General features: G+C 42.9%; 1 protein-coding gene across 1 annotated transcript in view; it reads right to left on the bottom strand.

Annotated features, from left to right (window-relative positions):
• DOCK6 (dedicator of cytokinesis 6) overlaps positions 1–17,807 on the bottom strand; it is a 142,984-nt gene that overhangs the window by 104,666 nt on the left and 20,511 nt on the right. The window contains exons 2-5 of the mRNA XM_044422291.1: positions 15,649–15,739; positions 11,411–11,586; positions 6,808–6,876; positions 3,373–3,502 (exon numbers count right to left, since the gene is read on the bottom strand). Coding sequence (XP_044278226.1) covers positions 3,373–3,502; positions 6,808–6,876; positions 11,411–11,586; positions 15,649–15,739 — 466 coding nt within the window. The remainder of the gene's footprint in view (positions 1–3,372; positions 3,503–6,807; positions 6,877–11,410; positions 11,587–15,648; positions 15,740–17,807) is intronic.

Below are 17,807 nucleotides of genomic sequence, written 5' to 3'. Positions count from 1 at the left end.
CAAGACTACAAAGGAAGAATACAAGCAAGCAGCAAAGAACTGCAGGGATGACGTCAGGAAGGCTAAAGCTAGGAATGAACTGAGGGGAGCTCTAAATGACAAAAAAGCCTTCTTCAAATACATCCAAAGCAAAAGACAGACAAAAGAGAAGGGAGTTCAACTACGCACTTTGTATGGAACAATGATAACAGGTGACAAAGAAAAAAGTGCTCAACTCCTACCTCAGCTCAGTCTTCTCCCAAAAGAAGAACTTTCCTGATGAAGGGGTAGTATAAGTTGAAGGGGCAGGAGAGCAACCCAAGATGAAAAGGCAAATGGTCAGGTATCTTCTAATTGGGCTGAATGAGTTCAAATCCCCAAGGCTCAATGAATGTCATCCCAAGTCATAAAAGAGCTCGTGGAAGAATTCTCAGAACCACTTTCATCTTTGAGAATTCATGGAAGACGGGAGAAGTGCCAGATTACTGGAAAGGGCTAATGTTGTCCCTATCTATAAGAAAGGAAAAAAGGTGAACATGGGAATGACAGATCAGTCAGTGTGATATCACACCCTGGAAAAATTCTAGAGCAAATTATAAAACAGTCTGCAAGCATCTTGAAGACAATGCAATAATGACTAGAAGCCAATATGGATTTCTTAAGAACAAATCCTGCCAGGCTAACCTTATTTCATTTTTTGACCGGGTAACTTCCCCAAAAGGACTATGGGAATGCTGCGGACATAATCTATCTAGACTTTAGCAAAGCTTTTGATGAAGTGCCCCACAATATCCTGATTCCCAAAGTAGCAAAAAGTGGCCGAGATTTTGCAGCCAATCATGGATCCACCTAATGGCTGCACTATCAGACTCAAAGAGTGCTCATCAATAGCACATTCTCAAACTGGGGAGTGGTGACAAGTGGGGTGCTGCAGGGTTCTGTCCTGGGACTAGCACTCTTCCACATTTTAATTGATGATCTAGATGAGGAAGTACAAGGAAAGGTAATTAAATTTGCAGATGACACAAAGCTGAGGAATAACAAATATCCTGGAAGACAGAGATAAAATTCAGAGTGATCTCAATGGGTTAGAATGCTGGGCAAAGAACAACAGAATGAAATTCAATAGGAACAAATGCCAAGTCCTCCACTTATGAACAAGAAACCAAATGCAACACTACAAGATTGGGAACACTCAACTCAACAATGCTGCAAATGAGAAGAATCTTGTGGTTGTTGTAGATCTCAAGCTAAATACTAGCCCACAATGTGATGCAACTTCAAAAGGGGCAAATGCTATTTTGGGATCCATTAACGGAAGCATCACTTTCAAAACACATCAAGTACTAGTTTCACTATACTTGGCACTAGTCAGACCTCACCCTGGAGTACTGTGTCCAGTTTTGGGCACCTAAATTTTAAAAGGATGCAGTAAAGCTAGAAAAGCAAAGGGGGCAACAAGGATGATTCAGGCACTGGAGGCAAGCCCTGTGAGGAAAAACTGAGAGAACTGGGCTTGTTCTTCCTCAGGAAGGGAAGACTGAGGGGAGATATAATAGCACTCTACAAGTACCTCAAAGGCTTCCACAAAGGGGGAGGACAAGATCTCTTCTCATCCATTCCAGAGTGTAGGACATGGAATAACAAACTTAAAAGAAACCATATTTAGATTAGACACCAGGAAGATTTTCTTAACTGTCAGAGCAGTACAGCAATGGAATCTACTGCCTGGAGAAGTTGTGGGTTCTCCCTCACTGGAAACATTCGGAAAGTGTCTGGACACCCATCTGGGTGGAATGGTGTAACTTAAGTGTCCTGCAGTAGCAGGGGTTGGATCCGATGGCCTTCCGGCCCCTTCCAGCAATTCTGTTCTATGGTACTATGAATCATGGGAAGGAGATACTCTTCCCAACTCTGTTTTTCTCACAAGGAAAAGGAGGAAAGAAACATTTATAGAAAGCTAAGGGGGCTTTGCAGGAGCACTGGTAAAAGACAAATGGCAAGCAGAAGGGTGTGTTTAATCATTCTATTACCAACCATATTTTCTGTAAAATCCCCCTCACCCCAATGTGAACAGAGTGTCACCCTCAGCCAGGCAGAGAAAAATCATGTTGGTGAGATTTGCATGGAAGAACTGGTGGGCACTGATATTCCTCCATCAATTCTCCCCCTGCACAAGCCTATTTCACCTTCACGTTTTCTCAGAAAATGCAGACTTAGCAATACACACTTGCTGCTAAGGCAATATGTTGTTCCACCCTGAGACTAAAAACCTGAAATGTCACTGCGTTCAGCCATTACGTTTCAAGCAAAATCTTGGGTGATTTTGATGATGCTCAACAGTAACCAGCCAAGGCTTAGAAGGGCAGAGTTTCCCTGGCCTGCTCCACTCCTCCTCCTCCACTACCTCCATCAGGACTTCTAGTTACACATCCATGCAGGCAGGCTTCCCTGCTGTCACACACTGTTCCCTATATTTTGCTACTTTGTAATCCCAGACTGTGGTACAAAAAAATAAATTTGAATTTTTATTTAAATTACATTTTAGAAGTCTGAATTACATCAACTGGATTTCTGAAGGTTTCCATAACTGAGAAAAGATTCTATCTGGAACCTTCTTAGTAAAATACCATGTTACAAATACCCCAATATACTGAACAAGAGGCAAACATTAAGGCCACCTGAATTCACAAATGCCCTGATTTCCCTTCTAGAAAATTTCCTATCCAGAAATCACCTCCTAGAATACAGAGGGAAAAACTGAAAGTGTTGCTTTCATAAGCTCTTGTGTCATATTCCCAACTTGCTTTTGGAACTCAGAAGTTTTAACAAATAGCTTGAGGGATTTGGGAAAATGGGAAATTGTCCATAACGTGTACCTAGAATCACACAGTTACTGAAGTAGAGTTTTAGGATTTATATGGATTTTTGCCATCATTTTCGACATAAAGACAAATCAAGGACTGCGCAAAATATTTGCCATATAGCAAATACTTTTGCCACATTCACAGCCCACCCACCAAATGCCAAAATGGGGATCACAAAGCAAAGGTCCAAATTTCATATTTTGAGTTTCGACATCCTTAAATTCAAAAAGGTCAGCCAGATTTCAAATTTTCATACATTTGGAAGGAATCAAATCCTTCTTGTCAAGGACATAAGCCTAGAAGAATGCTCAAGAACCTTTCTGCGGAAACAGCTACAGGCTGTCCAGAGTCACAGGTAAAGCCTCCTTTGTTCTGAAATCGGGGATTCCCCTACCTCCACCCATAAATTAAGCAAAATTGAATATGTTGAGTTCAATAATGCAACCAATTGCTTATGGTGTCATTACAGGACATAAAAACGGTTGCTCAGGAAGTCGCTAGACTTTACAAACCTGACTTGACTTACCAGATCCCCCTGACTACTCCGCTCTTCTGCTACTTCATCTAGTTCAAAGACTTGACTAGATAGCCCCTTCTGCCTGTCCCTTTGCCTCTCAGCAGTAATGCCATTATACATGGTGCTCAGCCTTTGGTACCTACATCAGGACAGAAAAAACAGTGATGTTGCTATATGCAGGCAGCTTGAATGCAGAGGAAATTTACAAGACAATCACATCAGGCTCAGCAGCACCATCACTTTATATGAATGTATTTGGGTAGGCACCACAATTGGACAGTGCTGCTTTTCCACCTATGCCTCCTCTTTCAGGACATAATGGTTTTAAACCCTAAACACTGTATCATGCTCTGAATAAAGCCTACAATCAGTACGGCACTTGTTTTCCTTGCCAGTTTCCTCCATTGCCATAGAACAGGAGCTAGGACACTTTTTCTGTTGAGATCCACCTTTCCTGAAGGATACTCTCAGGGGCTACATGACACTGGTAGTTAGGGAGGTGCACTGCAGCCAAAAGTGTACAAGCACGCCTTCCCTTTCTGCTTCCTCATTTCTCCCCTTTGTCATTCAGGATGGGAGAAAAGTTCATTTCACACTTTCTGAAACTAAAGCAAACTTGAACATGAATATCAAAATCCTTACTTTTTCGAACTTTGCTATGCTTGTTCACAAATTAAAAAGTGCATAAATGTGTACATTTAAAACATACATATCAAATGTGGATATTTTAAAAATGCATACAAAATACATACAAATATCATGTGGATTAAATATATTTGATTATGAAATATGAGTCAGTATGATCACAGTCTAGTGCAGAAATGGGATGGAATGAAGTCAGCAGTCTGTTTTATCCTCCAATTGCCTCACTTCAAACACAGAACTGTAGGAATGGTACAGATGTCATTACTTTCAATTTGCAATGCCCCCATGTTTTCACACTGCTTCTTCTATTTCCACCCACAGGAAATTAGGCAGGGGCATAACTGAGAGGCTTTCACCCTTCAAAGACAACCAAAAATAATTTGAAATAAATAGCTAAGAGGACAAGTTCAGCTACTCTTTAGCATGAGGCTGGGTGTGCTTTGAGGGAAGCATGGCAATGGGATGGGTATTGGCTGCTCTTCACAACTTTCAGGAAAGAGCATGACCAAGCCAATGACAGAAGGCAACAAAAAATATAGGATGGAGTTTTAGGATGTTTTAACTGTTACCACCAGTTAAAGGCCATCACTTTGTAAGGCTTTAAAGGGACTTTGTACAAATTGCTGGAGGAGAAACTCTCAGTAGCTACTGGTTCTGACAGCTGTACACTACCTCCACTATCAGAAGCACACATATACCACTTATTGGGGAAAATGGGTGGAACGGTGCTATTGCACTCCTGTCCTGCTTGGGGATTTCTCATGGGAAGCTGGTTAGCCATTGTATGAACAAAATGTGAGACCAGATGGACTTTTGGATGGCTCCAGTAGGACTCTTCTTAAGTTTGTACTCTATTTTACTATAAAAACTCTTTCTGGAACATCCTGGTATACAGACCTTTTTAAGGGGAGCAGGGTGTCTTTTGCAGACAATATATGTAATATGTCCACTTGGTGCCATTATATAGGAAGAAACATACAGCTATGCTCTTAGCACTGAGTGCTTTAGTCTTGACATTCTTCTTAAAGTCCAACTGGACAACCAGGAGATTCATGGCTACATCCCGAACACATTTCTCCCCAATAATACCTAGTAAAGCGAGCATGTGATGTGATAAACCATGCTCAATGTTCAACTCATCTGATGGCACCAGTCCCTACTTATGCACATTTTATGGCAGTGAAAATGCTAATAGCATCCCATGCATTTCTTGTACTAGGGAGTCACAGGTCAGGAGCAGCAATGAGTCCTGCCCCATAATATCTATTTACAATCTCTACTTGCTTCCATATGCACTTGGGAGTGCCAACAAAAGAGAAATGAGCTCAGTGGGAAACTATTAGCAGTACCATCCCAAGGGTCTCCACAAGTAATATAGACTGGGAACTCTCTAAAACCGTGTACCTTGGGAGCAAGTTTCAGAGCAGCCCACAGAGGGAAAGGGCCTGGGACTGAGGGGCACAGATTCCCAACTAACTCAGGTGGCTTATAGCCAAGGCCTCCTACCATTCAGAAGGCACTGTGTACCTATTCTATACCACCCTCTTTAGAATATTTTTCTTGATAAGAAAAAAATGGAAGTAATAGTGGCTCAAATGAAAGGCATTCCTACATATCCTATAACACCAGTGTCTGAGGCAGCAGGAATGCATGATAACAGCCTCACTTGGAAGACCCCTGTAGGTATGAATGTAACTGCTTGTACTGCTACAATTATAGGTCAAAGAGAAAGTAGCACACCTGTGTGCCTCCTCCACAGGGTAACACACTTGGCAAAAATTAGTCTGTGCCTTCACACTAGCTAGCGCATATGAAATGGCCCAAAAACAGCTCATCAGATTGCTTGCTGGCTTCCTGTACCATCCCAGCTGGTGACTGGTGAAGGGTTTGCTCTGGGTTCCTCTGCTGGGCCCTCTACTTGTTTACTAAGTGCTACAGCAGAAAGCTTGAAATGGATGTCTAGCCAGTTCCAACAGCTTGGCCAGTGTGGTATGATAGAATACAGGATATAATGCAGGATATAAATGCAATGTAATAACAACAACAATAGCAGCAGCAGCAACTAGGGCAGGTGCCCATGCATAGCTGCTTCTTGCGCCAGCTACATAGTGAATACAGCTGACCCACTCCTTTGTTCAGAACAATCTGAGATCAACTGGGTTCATCTGTTTAATAAGCAACACCACCTATCAAAGATGGTGGAATGGGGCAAGGGAGTGCTTGTTTTGCAGAAGCCAAGGCCCCTCGCAGAAATACAGTAGGCATGCTTCTACCCAGAGTTCTTATCTTCTGCTCCATCATCAGTGGCTGACAGACAAAGCAATAATTATGCATGTAGTGAAAGGATTTGAAAGGCGAAGGCCTCTGTGTCTCAAATGTGTATTTATATAATTAAAGCCCATACAATTTTTTCAGGGCACTTCTAAATGAACAATGAGCAATTAATGCACTTTAAAGGAAGTTCCAAACAATGCTTTCCTGCCTTTCTGTTCAACTTTTCCGGTAGCATCATCAAAGAGATAGAGGCTGTTTATGATAGTTTTAAGGAGGTCCACATGACTGCCAATATGGATGAGAAATGGGAAGAATCAACATCATAGCTGGAAAAAGGGTTAACCATTTTCCCCTTTCTGAAACACAATGCTCTGCTACCAAAAGTATCTTTCAGTGATATGTACTCTGACCACATCCAACAGATGAACTGTGTGATTCGTCAAATTTCCATCCACACACTGCAGTGGCAGAAAACCATTCTTTCCTAAGCAGAGTGCAAGAACAGGACACAGCTACCAAACCTACTTCCTCTGGACAATGACCCAGTCTTCTGTGTAGACTTGCACAGCATCTCGTACATGTGCATCCTGCTTCCTGGAGAGCAAAGAAGAGGGAAAAATTTGGACACAGCAGATTGGCTAGTAAAAAAATGCATACAAATCAGTAATTTCCACAGACTTATTTGCAAGGCTAATTTAGAATCAAGTTTCTCTCCACAAACGATAACTTCCCCTGGAGCTACTTTTCTCCTGCATAGATCACAATTGCCTTACCTTTGCAGATTCCTGCTACAGGCCAACTAGAAGCCTGACCCCTGTGCTTGGCAAGTAGGCTAAATGCTTCCTTCCAACAGAAGCCTTCCTTGCATCAGGTGGAGGCTAGGGTTGCTTGCTCTGCTTCAGGGTTCAGTGGTGATCAAGAATAGGTTCCCTATCTGCCAAGGTGGCCTTTCCTTTCAAACTGGGAACTGGTGGCTGTGACTCCTGGCTTTGTAAACCAAGAGGGACTGATGCAATGAACTCTGTATGGTGCAAAAGCTTGAGCTGATGGAAGAAAATAGCAGCATACCTCCCTGCAGGGTGGAATGTCAGCTGCATCTTCTATTAGCAATTGGCACGTTTGTCTTCTGGACAACAAATGAAAGCTGCTGGGTTTAGTACTACAGGTTTGGAAGAGCTGAGCCCAGCTAATGTTGCTCATCCAACATCTTGTCTCATCAGCATGGGCTAAGTGTACATTTAAATGTGTGACAGCTAGATGTATAACAGCACTGAAAAACTCATGAAAAATATGGCTGAATGTAGATTAGAGATCATTATGGAGCCTAACTCTTTTCCAACAACCCAAGAGACGTCTCTACACATGGACATCACCAGACGGTCAACACAGAAATCAGATTGACTATGTGCTCTGCAGCCAAAGATGGAGAAGCTCTATACAGTCAGTAAAAACTAGACCAGGAGCTGACTGTGGCTCAGATCATGAGCTTCTGGTTGCAAAATTTAGGCTTAAATTGAAGAAAGTAGGGAAAAGCACTAGGCCACTCAGGTATGACCTAAATCATATTCCTGATGAATACACAGTAGAGGTGACAAATAGATTTAAGGAATTAGATCTGATAGATAGAGTGCCTGAAGAACTATGGACGGAGGTTTGCAACATTGTACAAGAGGCAGCAACTAAAACCATCCCAAAGAAAAAGAAAGGCAAGAAAGCAAAATGGTTGTCTGAGGAAGCTTTACAAATAGCTGAGGAAAGAAGGAAAGCGAAAGGCAAGGGAGAAAGAGAAAGATACCCAATTGAATGCAGAATTCCAGAGAACAGCTTAGAAGAGTTAAGAATGCCTTCTTCAATGAACAGTATAAAGAAATAGAAGAAAACAATAGAATAGGGAGGACCAGAGATCTCATCAAGAAAATTGGAGATATGAAGGGAACATTTCATGCAAAGATGGGCATGATAAAGGACCAAAATGGCAGGGACCTAACAGAGGCAGAAGAGATTAAGAAGAGGTGGCAAGATTACACAGAAGAACTATACAAGAAAGAGCTTAACGTCCCTGATAACCACGAAGGGGTGGTCACTGACCTCAAGCCAGACATCCTGGAATGTGAAGTCAAATGGGCCTTAGGAAGTCTGAGCAACAACAAAGCTAGTGGAGGCGACAGTATTCCTGTTGAGCTATTTAGAATCTTAAAAGATGATGCAGTAAAAGTGCTACACTCAATATGCCAGCACTTAAAAATTAATTTTTAAGAAATTAAAAAATGCTTGCTCCTTGGGAGGAAAGCTATGGCAAATCTAGACAGCATACTAAAAAGCAGAGACATCACCCTGCCAACAAAAGTTCATATAGTCAAGGATATGGTTTTCCCAGTTGCAATGTATGGCTGTGAAAGCCTGGACCATAAGGAAGGCTGAGTGAAAAAGGATTGAGGCCTTTGAATTGCGGTGCTGGAGGAGACTCCTGCGAGTCTCTTGGACTGCAAGGAGAGCAAACCAGTCAGTCCTAGAGGAGATCAACCCTGACTGCTCTTTAGAAGGCCAGATCCTGAAGATGAAGCTCAAATACTTTGGCCACCTAATGAGAAGGAAGGACTCCCTGGAGAAGAGTCTAATGCTGGGAACAATAGATGGCAAAAGAAGAAGGGGATGGCAGAGGATGAGGTGGCTAGATGGAGTCTCTGAAGCAGTTGGTGTGAACTTGGGTGGACTCCAGAAGATGGTGGGGGACAGGAGGGGCTGGAGGAATGTTGTCCATGGGGTCGCGATGGGTCGGACATGACTTCGCAACTAACAACAACATGGAGCCTGCTACAGGACAATGACAGTGACTGAGCTTTGTTCTACTACCACTGCCTCTTCTCAGTGTTGTCCAGAGAAACTTTTCCTGATGGGTGGAGCCCTGTTGCAATCTAGCCCTGGCAGCAATATGGTGGCACACTTGGTAACAACTGTGAAGAGGCATTTGTGAGACAGTTGCTCACGGATATCATAGTACTATTTATTTCATGGAAGTGTCTAGAGCACTATCTGGTCCAAGCTTCTTCCATGAGTTCTAGTTGTTAAGGTCTGAGGATGGGAACACGCTGCTTGCCTAAGTCCAGCTAAGAAGCATGCTGCTTGCACCTTACCCCCATGGCTTATTACTGTCAACAGGGAGGGGCTGTTCATCTGGATCCAGGAGCCTGAACAGTACTCCTTGACAAATAAGTGATATCACCCTCTTTGAAAGTAGTTGTTATTAGGCAACTCATGAAGAAACCTAACCTGGTTTCAGAAGAGAAAAATCTGTAGGCCAATTGCAAATTTTCCCAACTGCACAAGTTGCTTGAGTGAGTAGTTGCTTGCAGATTCAAGGCACACTTGGATCTTAAATCTATTTCAATCAGGGCTTTTGATACTATTAACCACTGCATCTTTCTGAGCAGGCTATCTGGACTGGGGCTTGGAGTGACTGGATTGCAAGAATTTTACTGTACCTGAAAGTCAAATCCAGAAAATGGTGCTGGGGGGATTATTGCTCTACATTGTAGCCTTGCTACAGTTATCCATGCTCTGGTGACATCCTGGTAGGATTACTGCAAAGGTAGGTAAGGCTGCCTTTGAAAAAAAAAACTGTAAACTTCAGCCAGCCCAAAATAGGGCAGCAAGACTGGCTGACTGGGACTGGAAGATACGATCACCTATTACACCAGTGCACAATAATTTGCTCTGGCATCCAATCTGTTTTCATCTTGAGTCCAATCCAAAAGTGTTTGTCTTTACTTTTAAAGCACTAAACAGTTTGGAAACAGATTATCTGAACATTTCCTGGTGCATATCCCTAACCTTTCAATGTATGGCTATGAAGACTGGACCATAAGGAAGGCTTAGCGCTGAAGAATTGAGGCCTTTGAATTGTGGTGCTGGAGAAGACTCCTGCGAGTCCCTTGGACTGCAAGGAGAGCAAACCAGTCAGTCCTAGAGGAGAACAACCCTGACTGCTCTTTAGAAGGCCTGATACTGAAGCTGAAACTCAAATACTGTGGCCGCCTAATGAGAAGGAAGGACTCCCTGGAGAAAAGCCTAATGCTGGGAACAATTGACGGCAAAAGAAGAAGAGAACGGCAGAGGATGAGGTGGATAGAAGGAGCCACTGAAGCAGTTGGTGTGAACTTGGGTGGACTCCAGAAGATGGTGGGGGACAGGAGGGGCTGGAGGAATGTTGTCCATGGGGTCACAATGGGTCAGACACGACTTCATGACTAACAACAACATCCCTAACCAGACACTAAGGTTGCCTTCCCCAGCTGCCTCCACCAAATATGAAAGCCTTTCAATGATTGCACCCTGACTGTGGAATCCTCTCTGCAGACAGCCTCACCTGGCACCTATTTTGTCGTCATTTCAGTGCCAAGTAAATACCTTTTGCTCATTCAGTCATTTCAGCCTTTAAATTTTTAAAACTGTGTTGGTGTTTCAGAAATCCTTGTACTGTTACTTCCCTATACTGTTGACTGTACTTTGGTTTTATTTTGTGCCTGTAGGCTTGAATTGTGAAAATGTATATTTACATGTGGGCATCTCACAATTCCAACTTGTTAAACAGTCCCCAAGTTGTCCCACTGACAACATATTTAGTGACAAGACAAAATATAAAGAATATTATACACTATTCTTGAAATGCATTGATCCATAAATTTATCATCTTTCTTGCTTTTAATAAGTACATTCCCCACAATGAGCCCATAGTTCTGAATCCTGATAAATGAATAAATATGAATGCCTAGGTCATCTGTATCCTCAATCACACTAGCATAAGCTACATCCTTATTCAGAAGTAAGGCAGCTTGTGTCCTGGGCAGGAATTTTTTCTGGGACATCTGCAAACAGAACTCCCAGCTCTATGTTAGAGCAGCCTGTTCTCTCTCACTCATACAGGTGGCTGCCTGGCACATGTTTTGACTAGGCAATAGCACAAAACCAGTAAAATAATTGCCAAGTTCTTGTCCTAACAACCCTAACATGCCTTGACCCTGGGTACCACAGTGAATGAATGCAGAACCAACTGCAGAAGCAATTCAAAGCAGAGAAAGTTCTCTCAGGTATCAGCAGAACCACACAATTATTAAAAAAGACCACTTGCCCATCTTCAGGGACACCAAGTTCCAGTGTTCGACAGTTTCGAGGTTCATGGATCACTTCCAGATCATCAGCAGGAAACTCAACCAGGTCTCGAAGAGGACCTGGCTCTGCATCTGGCAAGTGGCTGCAAAGGTACTCCTCAAAGTCTAGTGGCTCCACCACTTCTGTCAGAGGCACCTGAGAGGAGTTCCAGAGGAAAAGAAGGGGGGTACAAATGAGAAAGGAGCATAAGGTGCAGTCCTCTTGCTTAAGTTGCCTGGTGAGTCCTTTTACCATGCTTGTTGTAGTAATTGTTGTTGATAATTGAGATGATAAGGATTAGTTTGCAGGGGCTCAGGCTAATATATACATACAATTTATGCAATGTTTTCCATGTGTTGCATAGCACCTAATAACATTTCTCTTCTTCATCACCACTACATTATACAGGTTTTGAAGACAAATAGCTAGCTACTGTTTCCCGTTTTACAGACCTGAGAACTAATGATCACTTGCCCAAGGTTAACCAATGGGATCTGAACCTACACTTCTTGGGACTCAACACCTTTCAAATAAATGCTTCCTGGCTCATGGCTTCCCTCTCCAACTCCAAGATAACTGGAGGAAAAGACCGTATCACCTAATTTTCCATTAAGTTTACAAATATCCTATCTGTAATCTATGATATGGCTAAAAGTCTAACTGATATACTGTACATCAATGTAGTATCTGTTCTTTATTTACCTTGGAGAATATGAAATTTAGCTATGCATGAAGAAAATTATTTCTTCATAAATTGTTTTCTTTGCCATAGAAGAATAGCATTTCAAGTAGTATAAATCAGAACCCCAAACACAACATTCTAACACTAACCAAGGAGTATGATCAAGAATGCTGGACTCTAGCAAGATGGGGCTATCTACCATGAAGCATAACCCAGCTCTCCAAAAGCAGGTATCACCATCAAAGCTGGCTTCTCTCAAAAGTCTATCTAGCACCATTTCTAAAATAAGGATTTTTTTTCTTTATTCCTGGTCTCAGCCTAACAAAGGACTTACAAATGCCCATCAGTGCAGTGATTTGCAGGGGGGCCTCCCCCATTGCTTCACTAGCCCAGAATGTTTTTGCATAACCAGTGACTTTAAATGTAAGAGGCAACACTAATTGACTTATCTGTCTGCAGGAGTTTATTTCATTACCATCTTACCTGTAGACTAGGACTTAATACCAGGCCATAAGTCAGGAACATATGCCTTCCTTTTCATTGTACACAAACAAGTTTATGCAAGGGGAATGCCTGCAGTACTCAGAAGACAAAACAATGGGTGATGGGCACTCTGCCTTTAAAAACCATCACTATGAAAAAGCTAAGTGAATAAAAACAGTTAAGTAATCTTCCTTGGGAATTGCTTATTCTGTGTGTTCATGTTTTGCTTCTGCTACATAATACGAAGTTGAGGGTAAGCAGCTGATTAGGGCTGAAATCAAATTCTCAAGATCCTGAATTCGGCAACCAATACCAAGCTCCACACTCTTCTGCCTTTACCACAATTGCCAGTTTACTCTTGCCATGAAAACCACTGTGTCATTTCACAAGGGCAGTTTACAGACTACCCGGAAGAGACTAGGTTGTCCAAAAGGGGTCTCAAGACCAGCACACAGGATAGCCCTCACCTTTCTGCACCCCAGGCATGCAGAGAATGTTGGGCTACTTCCAGCTGCCATTTGGATCGGGAGCTATACAGATTTTCTACTTTCTTTCTAATTTTCTACCAGCTACTTCCTCTGGACTAGCAGCTATCAGCACTGGGATTGCCTTGCTCAATGTATGGTCTGTGACAGATCACTGATCAATCCAAACCCAATCTATGGGAGCTCCCCAGTATACTTGTAGCATTTATATGCATTCATTTCAATTATCTTTCTTGCAGCCCTGTGCTCTTCACTTTGTACATGCCTGAAAAATCAACTAGCAGTTGGAAATTAACTGCTCTCCCAGCATATATCAGGGAAACTGAAGTCCCCCCATAATGACGTCGTCATTCTTCTTGGAAATGCCTCTCTTCATCATGCACGTGCCCAGGCTTGGACGGTGTGGATGGAATGGCTGGTGTGGCCCCAGCAGCTGCTGACAGTGCATGAGAGGCAGGAGTTACCCAAGCAATGGAGGGGTGCTCCAGCAGGTCTGAAGTGACTGACTGCATGGCCATGAGTGCATGGCTCCACATTTCTGTTTTGAGCTGGCCTGCTCAATTTTTCCAAGCTTCTCGGGTAAAAGCCTGGCAATGTGGACAAGACTCTACCTAGTGGTCTTTGCCGGGACCAAAAAGGCAAAGAGAATGCTCATCTATGGAGGGCGTTTGTGTGCTACATATTTCCTAAATGCTGCCCTGAGTGCCTTTAGGGGAGAGGGAGAGGGAAATAGCTGAAGTAAGAAGTCCAAGGAAGAGCAGACGATAGAAGGGTTTGTGGGGTTTATTTGGGTGGGGGTGGGGGGTTGGATAAGTGTACGTAAAAAATGGGTATGAATAAGAAAAATGTAGGAAGTGCAGTTTCAAGCAAGTAGGGAAAAAGATTTAAGGTTAATAGAAAGTTCACAAACAGCTGATGAAAAGATCTAGGAAGGAGAACCCAAGGCATCCAAAACAATTATCATAAAAGAACTGGGGGAAATGGTGGGGGCCCCTCCTATATATACCGGGGGAGAGGGGGCAGGGCTCCCACCAAAGCAAGCTTAACTAGGAAAATCTTCCCAACAACAGGCCTCATGCGGGTGCAGAGCCTGTATGTGTGATGCACAGTGACCACGAAGAAAAGGGGGCAGAATTCAAAATAATGAGGTGTGCTGGGGACCATCTTTTAGACTAGTTAATCACTCTAGCTCCTGCATCCTGCCCCACCAACCATACCACATCACTTGCCTCCCTGAGCCGGCTGCATCCACCACACTATACAAAGTGCCACTCTTTAATCTTTACAACTGCAGTAGGATTCAGAGTGGTTGTGCTGCTGAATTACTCTTGTTCAGAGAAGGGTAAGAAGAAACAGCTGCTGAGGGGAACCTTCCTTCTTCTCTTTCAAGCCAAAAATTACACCACATGCCACACGCCACTTGGAAGAGTGCCTAAATGAAACCTTTTGTTCTTATAACAAATGGCAACAAGGAATGATGCAAAAGTTTCTCTTGGCAATTTACATCTGCTTGAACTCCAGGCAGCAAACTGTGTGGCTGTGGCTAAGTGAGAGGAAAGCAAGTATGCCTGCTTACGGAAAGGCTCGCTTAGGAACACACAAAAGCCAGAGAGGAAGCCCTTAAAATATCTCAAGGCCAGAGGGCAGATGATACTAAGTGGGGCCAGCAGTAACCTTACAGAAGCAAGAATGGAAAGAATTCACACATATGTGCATGCACAGAAATATGGTAGACTGCAACTGTCGATACCCTTTCAAAGGAACCCAACATCTCTAGTCATGCCCCACTCAAATTTCCACTTCCTTATTCTTTCATACCTGGAAGATGGAAACCTGCAATAGAATACATACACTGCCGTGCAAGCATTAAAAAGCCCCAAGACAACAGATGCTACAATCACTGAAGCCCAGAAATTACAGCTCCTGTTCTGCTCCTTCTGCCCATCTAAGATGAACACAGAAATTTGGTGAATTTGTGAAATGCAACTCCTTTTATCCACTATTCACCAAACTATGCTCTCTTTATAACACTGCCAAAGGAATGATTGGACCCAAAAGACAGCAACTCTTAGGACCAGTTCCAGTAGCCCTTCTGTTATAGAAGGCCTACTGAGGATTGGGAATGAATGTGGCCTAAAGGAATAATGCAAATAATTCCTGTGAAATCCTACTTCCCTATCATTTCCTGCAGGAGGAGCAGCTCACAGGCTTTTCTTCACTAAACCAAGCTTCTGAAATAAAGATTTGGGGGGGGGGGGGAGGTGACTTCTTTTATTGAAAGGATAACAAATAATTCAGTGCTTCTCCCCATGTCCCTGATCCATTATTTTAGGGCCCATTCAAAGCAACTGATATTAAAAAGGGAAGACTCACAGCAGCAACATGTAGGCAGTACCAGAGCAGAAAAGCTGTTGACCCAGGATCCTATGACCCATTTGCAAATGAGTCAAAGGCAACCTTAAAAAGAAGCTTTTTAGGCTTGTTTAAATGACTGAGAACTGGAGAGGAGAGGTTCAATTTCATCAGGAATTGTTGAGGAACCCCCCATGACCCTACCAGGGAACTTACAGACTGTGGGGTGCCACCACGCTTCTTGGAGAGTTGGGGGGAGTTGCCATATTCTCGGGACACTTGCTTTCTTACTTCAGCTGCCACCGTCCTGTGGGGAAGAAGATAATAAAATAGTCATTTTTCTAGGTCCTTTACTGTCCCAAGAGGCACTTTCAGTTATGTTACCTGGGTCAGTCAAGCAAAATGCAAGAAAGGTATCCGCCTGCCCACACAATGCCACTCTGAGAAAGCATTCACATCAGTCCTGTTCAGAATCAGTAGCTTACCAAAGCAGTATTTCAACAGCAGCTTATTTCACTTGTGTAGTATCCATGCAAGTCTGGTAATGTGAACAGCAAAAGGAGTGAGACCCCATCCAAGACAGGGTGTCCACCTACTACCAGACGGCTAGAATCATCAATCAACTGCATTTCCATTTTGTCTGGATTAGATTTCAGCTTATTCAATCATAGACTCATAGGGCAGTAGAGGTAGAAGAGGCCTGTAAGGCCATCAAGTCCAACCCCTGCTCGGTGCAGGACTCCAAGTTAAAGCACCCCTGACAGATGGCTGTCCTACTGCCTTCAGTGTGGGAGAGCCCATGACGTCCCTAGGTAATTCCCTGCCTGCTGGAATGCCCCCTTACCCCCTCTTCCAAGGTTGCTTTTCCAAATTCAGAAGACAGCTGGCATGGTTCTTCCCTAACTGGCTGCAAGGGGTCAGGAAACTGGGTAGGATCTCTGAACTCAGAAGAAGGAATCCAAACAATCCTATGGTCCCTGGGGATGCTCACCCAGAGCCTGCAGGATTGCTCTCTAATAAACTTTAGCAACCCAAAGAACCGTGCACGATATGCAGACAACAATTCATTAGATTCAACAGAGTTTAACTCTCCTTTGTTAAGGTTGTGGGGATAGCTTCAGCTTCACTGTTGCTACTTAATAGTTCCACTTAATCCTGAGACACAGATGTATTTCAACGATATATATGCATCCTGTCACATACATGATAGGACTAATCACTAGAAAAATATGTGATGATCACATGTTAACTCAGAAACTGCCAGGTTTTCCTATATGCAATTTGCATCCACTCATTTTCTAGAGGGACACCAGGTTGGTGCACTGTAGCAAAACCAGAATCTTCTGGCATTTTAAAGACTGACTGCTGACTGACTTAGACTGACTTATCTAAGACAACAGCCTATTCCATCAGAGAGGAGGAGCATTACCAAGGGTTTAAGTTCTTTATAACAGCACATATGGGTGTGGAAAGCTGAGAACTCGTTAGAAGGAAATTCAGTGACACTTACAATCACATTATTAACATAACTATTCTCACTACTGCTGCAGCTGAGAGGACAAACATCCTGGCACTAAGTAAACCAATTGACATGTGAAAAACTCTTTGTCCTGATTTAAACTGTTCAGTGAATCATAGTCATCATTCATTGTTACTAATGAACTTAAGAAATGGAAAAAAAATCCATGAAAAGGTATAGCACTGGAAAAATTTCCACCCCACATCACTGGGGAATACTAATTTATTTATTACAGCAGAAAGGATCAGCCAAACTTCAAAATTCCAGTTTTCTGAATCTGGCTTCACTGCAACCACCCAACAAAAGCTCAGTGCTGGACCCTGCTGAAATTCACTACATACTTCACTTAAAGGATCTGATTTCAATCTTTTTCAAGAAAGCAAGAACAGACAGCCAGGAGGCACCATGATGTACCAGGCACAAACACTCCATATCAGTACAATGGGGAAAGACAAGGAGACTACTTTCCTCTGGGTTTTAGAGATGTACAATTGCAAAACTCATTTAAGAATGGTGGACATTATTTTTCAAGTGGTTCAGAGAAAGCTTAACTGTAAAGCAGACAGAGAACGACCTCCTGGAATCTAACTGCTCTGCTGCTGAGGACTTGTAGAAAAATTTACATCCCTGATACTATTAGCAAACGTCCATGAATCATTTCAAGCAACGCACTGAGATGCAAGATACACAGAAATGAATACTTGCAGGAATTGTGGCAGAGATGTTTTTCTGTGAGCTTCAAATTATAGCTATCCATTCAACCACTTGAGCTACTTTGGGTCCCTGATCTGACCTTACCTCTGTCTCTTCTGTCTGCACCACACTAAATGACATCTGTCCCTCTCCCAAGCTGAGT

This window comes from Varanus komodoensis, unplaced genomic scaffold, assembly GCF_004798865.1.
Source record: "Varanus komodoensis strain SLA01 unplaced genomic scaffold, ASM479886v1 scaffold124, whole genome shotgun sequence".
In the NCBI taxonomy this organism is placed as follows: domain Eukaryota; kingdom Metazoa; phylum Chordata; class Lepidosauria; order Squamata; family Varanidae; genus Varanus; species Varanus komodoensis.
Note: the sequence above shows the minus strand (reverse complement) of the source record. Positions and strands in the feature narration are given on the sequence as shown.